Raw genomic sequence first — 4,814 nt, forward strand, 5'->3', positions numbered from 1 at the left:
AAAGAATGACCCTTAGCCCACATTTTTTGTCTGCCCCACATTGATCCTCTGAGCAATCCCAGACCAAAGGGTTTCCAGTCAAAAGGGGTGATGTAATTTGACCAAATTGGACTCCTAAACTGCTTCTATCTTTGATCTCACTGATAATCTGATTCAGGAGGGAGTAAAATTTAGCGATTTGCTCTGCTGTTACTCTCTGAATCAGAATTCCCTCCATCCCTTTTGCAATTCTATAGTAATGGCAGGCTCCAGAGCCCAGATTTCCAGCTAACCACCTGATTTGTTTGGCTATCATAGTGTGTTAAAATTTGTGCATTTTGGACTTCAGCTTCTGATCTTAGAGAAGTGATTGGGGTAGCCTTCTCTCCATAATATCTAAAATAACAACTTTTCAAATTTGGACAACTGGTTGTGTAGGAGTGTGATCTGTGAGAGGTAGGATACAAAATGGTAAGCTCACGATCTCCCTGGCTTTTTGCCTAATGGCACTTTGGGGACTGTGACACAGACGCACAGTATTTACACTGAGCGAGGAAACCGAAAGTAGAGTTCATGACAACTGCATTTGTAGACCTGGGTACTGGAGAGAAGAAAACTATGTAGACAAAGAGCTCTAGAAATCCATAAGTCTTTGGAAAAATACAAAGCGTGACACTTCTCAGGGTCAGGCAAGGAAGAGCTACCAGTGAAAGAAAAACCACCAGGGAAGAAATGACTGCTAAAGAGTTGGGAACTGAACAACTTAGGAGCACATACAGGGCTGAGAGACATTTGAGTTAAGACCACCCAGACTGAAGAAACTTTATTTAGCTCCCCAAGTATTAAGTAGAGACCCCAGATAGTATATGCCTTAGAAATAAGTCCAATCTAGCCTTAGAGTGAAGCCTAGTTTGGACCTACTCTAGTAAGATAAGCAAGATGCTTCAAATAAGCAAGATGTTATGCAAGTAAATTAACTACTTGCTAGAACAAAAATGAACAGGCATTTATAAAATTCAGACAGTCAATAGTGTACCATCTATAATGTCCAGTATAGGACTAAAAAAAAAAAAAAACTAGACAGAAAAAAAGCCAAAAAAAAGGAGACCCATAATCAGAAGAAAGATAGCCAATAAAATTGGCTATCATGTGGAATTAGGAGATAAATACTTTAAAATGAGTATTATAAATATATCTGTTGAATTTTAAAAAAGACCATGAACATTATAAGAGCAAATAGGAAATATCAGTACAGACATTTTGATGGAGAAATATAAATTCAAAAACTGAAAAAGAAAATCCTGAAATTAAAAACACTGAAGATTAGATATCAAGAAAGAAATAGTTAGCAGAAACTATCCTAAGTGAAAAACAGAGGGAAAAAAGGATGGAAAAAAAAGTAACGAGAACCTCAGTGACGTGTGGGACAACGCTGAGGGGTCTATCCTAAATATAACAAGTACTAGAAGAAAATGAAAGGATGAATAAATGAAAGAATGAGCAAAACATACTTAGAAATAATGGCTGGTTTTTTCAAATTAAATAAAAAACATACTCACAGAACTAAGAAGTATAAAGAACCTTAAAGAAGATATATACAAATAAAACTACAGCAAAGTGTATCATGATGTAAGTTTTGAAAAACAATGAAGAAGAGAAAGTCTTAAAACTTGCCAAAGAAAAAGAGAGGGGGCGTACATAAAGGGAAAAATGATTAAAAAATAAGAAGAAAACCCTGCCTGATTCATATTAAAAATAATATTAGCCATAAGACAATGGAATTGCACCTTCAAAGGGCTGAAAGAATAAAAAGAAAAAGAACACTTCCAACCTAAAGTTACGTATGCAGTGAAAGGCACCAGAGCAACATAATGAGGAAATAAAAATCTTTCCAACAAGTTGTGCTGGAACTGGATATCCATATAACACAAGATTAAACTTCAATTCCTACCTCACAAAATACATTAAAAATAATAATAATTGGAGATGGATCATAGACCCCTCCCCCAAAAAAAGATGAAGCTAGATGACTTGGGGGTATTTCTTAGAACACAGAACACAATACCATTAAAGAAAACATTAATAAATTACACCTCAACAAGAGTAATAACCTTTGTTTACTAAAATATACCACTGAAGAAAGGAATTGGCAAGACACAGACTGGGAGAAGGTATTTTCAAAGCATCTATCTGGCAAAGAACTGGTATCCAGGATAGAAAAAAGAACTGCTAAGATTCAATAATGAAAACACAAACAACTCACTTATAAAATGAACAAAATATTTGAATAGTCATATCGCAAAAGAAGATACCAATGACTAATAAGCACATGAAAATGTACGCAGTATCTTAGTCATCAGTGACATGAAAAATACAAACTGCAGTGAACTACCACCATGAACTCACCAAAATGGCTAAAACTAAGATTAACAACACCAAATGGCAAAGATGTGAATACACTGTTGGTGAGAGTGCAGAATGATACTACCACTTGGGAAGAAAGGTCTGACAGTTTCTGATAAAACTAAGCCAGTAATTCCACAGTAGATATTCAGATCAGAGAAGTAAAAATAAAAGTCCATAAAGAGACTTGGATAAGAATATTAACAGAAGCTCTATTCAAAACTGTGAACAACCCAAATGTCCTCCACCCAGAGAATGAATAAATAAGCTGCGATATATTCTTTTAAAAAAACACTCCTTGGCAAACAGAAGGAGCTAATGACTGATACAACAGCATGAATATTAAGAATATTTTCTGAATGAAAGAAGCTTTATACAAGAGTGCATTCTGTATAGGTCTAGGTACACTAAGTTCTAGAAGAGGAAAAAATAATCTATTCTGATAAGGAAAATCAGAACATTGCCTTGCCAGTGGTGGGGGAGGTAGGAGTAGCAGGGATTGACTGATAAGGAGAAGGAATGAAAGGTTATTATCTATGGTGATAACATTCTATATCTTGATTTTAGGTTACACACATACATATATACACATTTCTTAAAAATTGTCAAATTATACACTTGTGTTTTGCAATTTGTCACTCTATACAAGTCTTACCCCCCCCCCCCAAAAATCAAGAGAACTGTAAATAAATATTAAAATTTGGATAATATAAGATGCTTAAAGGTTTAGGTGATAACTTTTACTCATGTCTGTAACTACTTTAAAGGCATCAAAAATAAGATGCATTAATGTATGCATACAGGAATGGATAGATGGATAGATATGTGATAAAGCAAAGACAGCAAAATGATAGAATCTAGGTAGGATATATGATCGTTCATTGTATAATTCTTTCAAATCTTCCATGTATTTGAAAACTTTCTTAATAAAGTGTTGAAATATAAAAATTAAGATGAAATAAGATACTTTCAGATTAAAACAAAGCTGAGAGAATTTGTCACCAGCAGATGTGCACCACCAGAAATACTAAACAGTTTTTCACACTAAAATGTTACCAAGAATGAATAATGCCAGAAATGGAAAATATGTAAATAAATATAAAAAATCTATTTTCTCAGTTCTTAATGTATTTAAAGGATACTTATTTAAAGCAAAAAATAATAGCAATGTATTGTGGCATTTATAATAAATGCAGAACTGAAATGTATTATAACAATAAAACAAAAGACAGGAGAGAAGTAATGGAAGTATACCACTTTAAGGTTCTTATAAAATATGTAAAGTGATTAATTCAAGGCAGATTGTGATAAGTTCAAGATAAATATTGTAAACACTATAGAAAAAAAAAAACACAAAAAAACATGGAGGTAAAGCCAGTAGGCCAAAGAGGTGATAAAACAGAATACTAAGAAATTATCAATTAATCCACAAGAAGGCAGGGAAGGAGAAAAAAGCAAACAATAGATGTAAATGTAGACAACAAATAGTAAGATGGTAGACTTGAAGCCAATAATACTAATAATTACATTAAAGACAAATGGATTAAACATAAATTAAAAGGCAGAAATTATCATATAGTATTAAAATCAAAACCCAATAATATGCTGTCTATAAGAAATGTACATTAAATATGAAGACATTGATAGATAAAACAAAAGAATGAAAAAAGATATACAATACAAATACTAACTATAAGAAATCTGGAGTGGCTAAATTAATATCAGACACAGAATATTAACCAAAAAAGACATGTCATAATTTAAAAGAGTCCATTCATCGAAAAGACATAACAATCCTGAATGTGTATGTATCTAAAAACACAATTCCAAAATAATGTGAAGCAAATGGCACAACTGAACGGAGAATTAGAAAAAAACATAATTCTATGTAAAAATTTAAACACCGCTTTCTCTCAAAAGATGAAACAGCAGATTTTAAAAAATCAATAAACATATATAAGACTTGAACATCACTGACACCAATTGACTTAATTGACATTTATAGAACACCAAAGCTGCAGAATATACATCCTTTTTAAGTGCATGTGAAGCATTCACCAAAATAGACAATCTGCTGGGAATTTAAAAAATAAAAGAAGTACCTATAAACTTAAAAGAAATGAAATGATGCAGACTATATATTTTTGGCCATGAAGGAATTAAATTAGAAATTAGAATCAAATGTGCCACACTGTGCTAAGTACTTGTTACTTGCTCCCTCCAGTCTCACAGACACACTGAGAGTTGGGATCAAAAGAAAGAAAAATGGAAGCCTTGAACCAGTTCATATACACAGTCTGCACCAGAGCCAGAACTTGAACTGAGGTCTGTCTAGCACCAAATCCCATGTTCCTTCCACTTCACTGTACAGTCTTCCCAGGTAGTTCTAAGTCAGAGGTACCCTTTCCCTCCCTTTTAATATCCATTGCTGA

The 4,814-nt window shown here is 33.2% G+C and overlaps 1 protein-coding gene across 3 annotated transcripts in view; it reads right to left on the minus strand.

Annotated features, from left to right (window-relative positions):
- The window catches only part of IL1RAP (interleukin 1 receptor accessory protein), an 84,993-nt gene that overhangs the window by 15,555 nt on the left and 64,624 nt on the right, over positions 1-4,814 (minus strand). The window contains exon 8 of one of the 3 annotated variants that reach the window (XM_007466477.1): positions 2,292-2,297. The exons of the other annotated variants lie outside the window; for them this stretch is intronic. Coding sequence (XP_007466539.1) covers positions 2,292-2,297 — 6 coding nt within the window. The remainder of the gene's footprint in view (positions 1-2,291; positions 2,298-4,814) is intronic. 3 annotated transcript variants of the gene reach the window in all.

This window comes from Lipotes vexillifer, unplaced genomic scaffold (genome assembly GCF_000442215.2).
Source record: "Lipotes vexillifer unplaced genomic scaffold, Lipotes_vexillifer_v1.1 scaffold1104, whole genome shotgun sequence".
In the NCBI taxonomy this organism is placed as follows: Eukaryota; Metazoa; Chordata; class Mammalia; order Artiodactyla; family Lipotidae; genus Lipotes; species Lipotes vexillifer.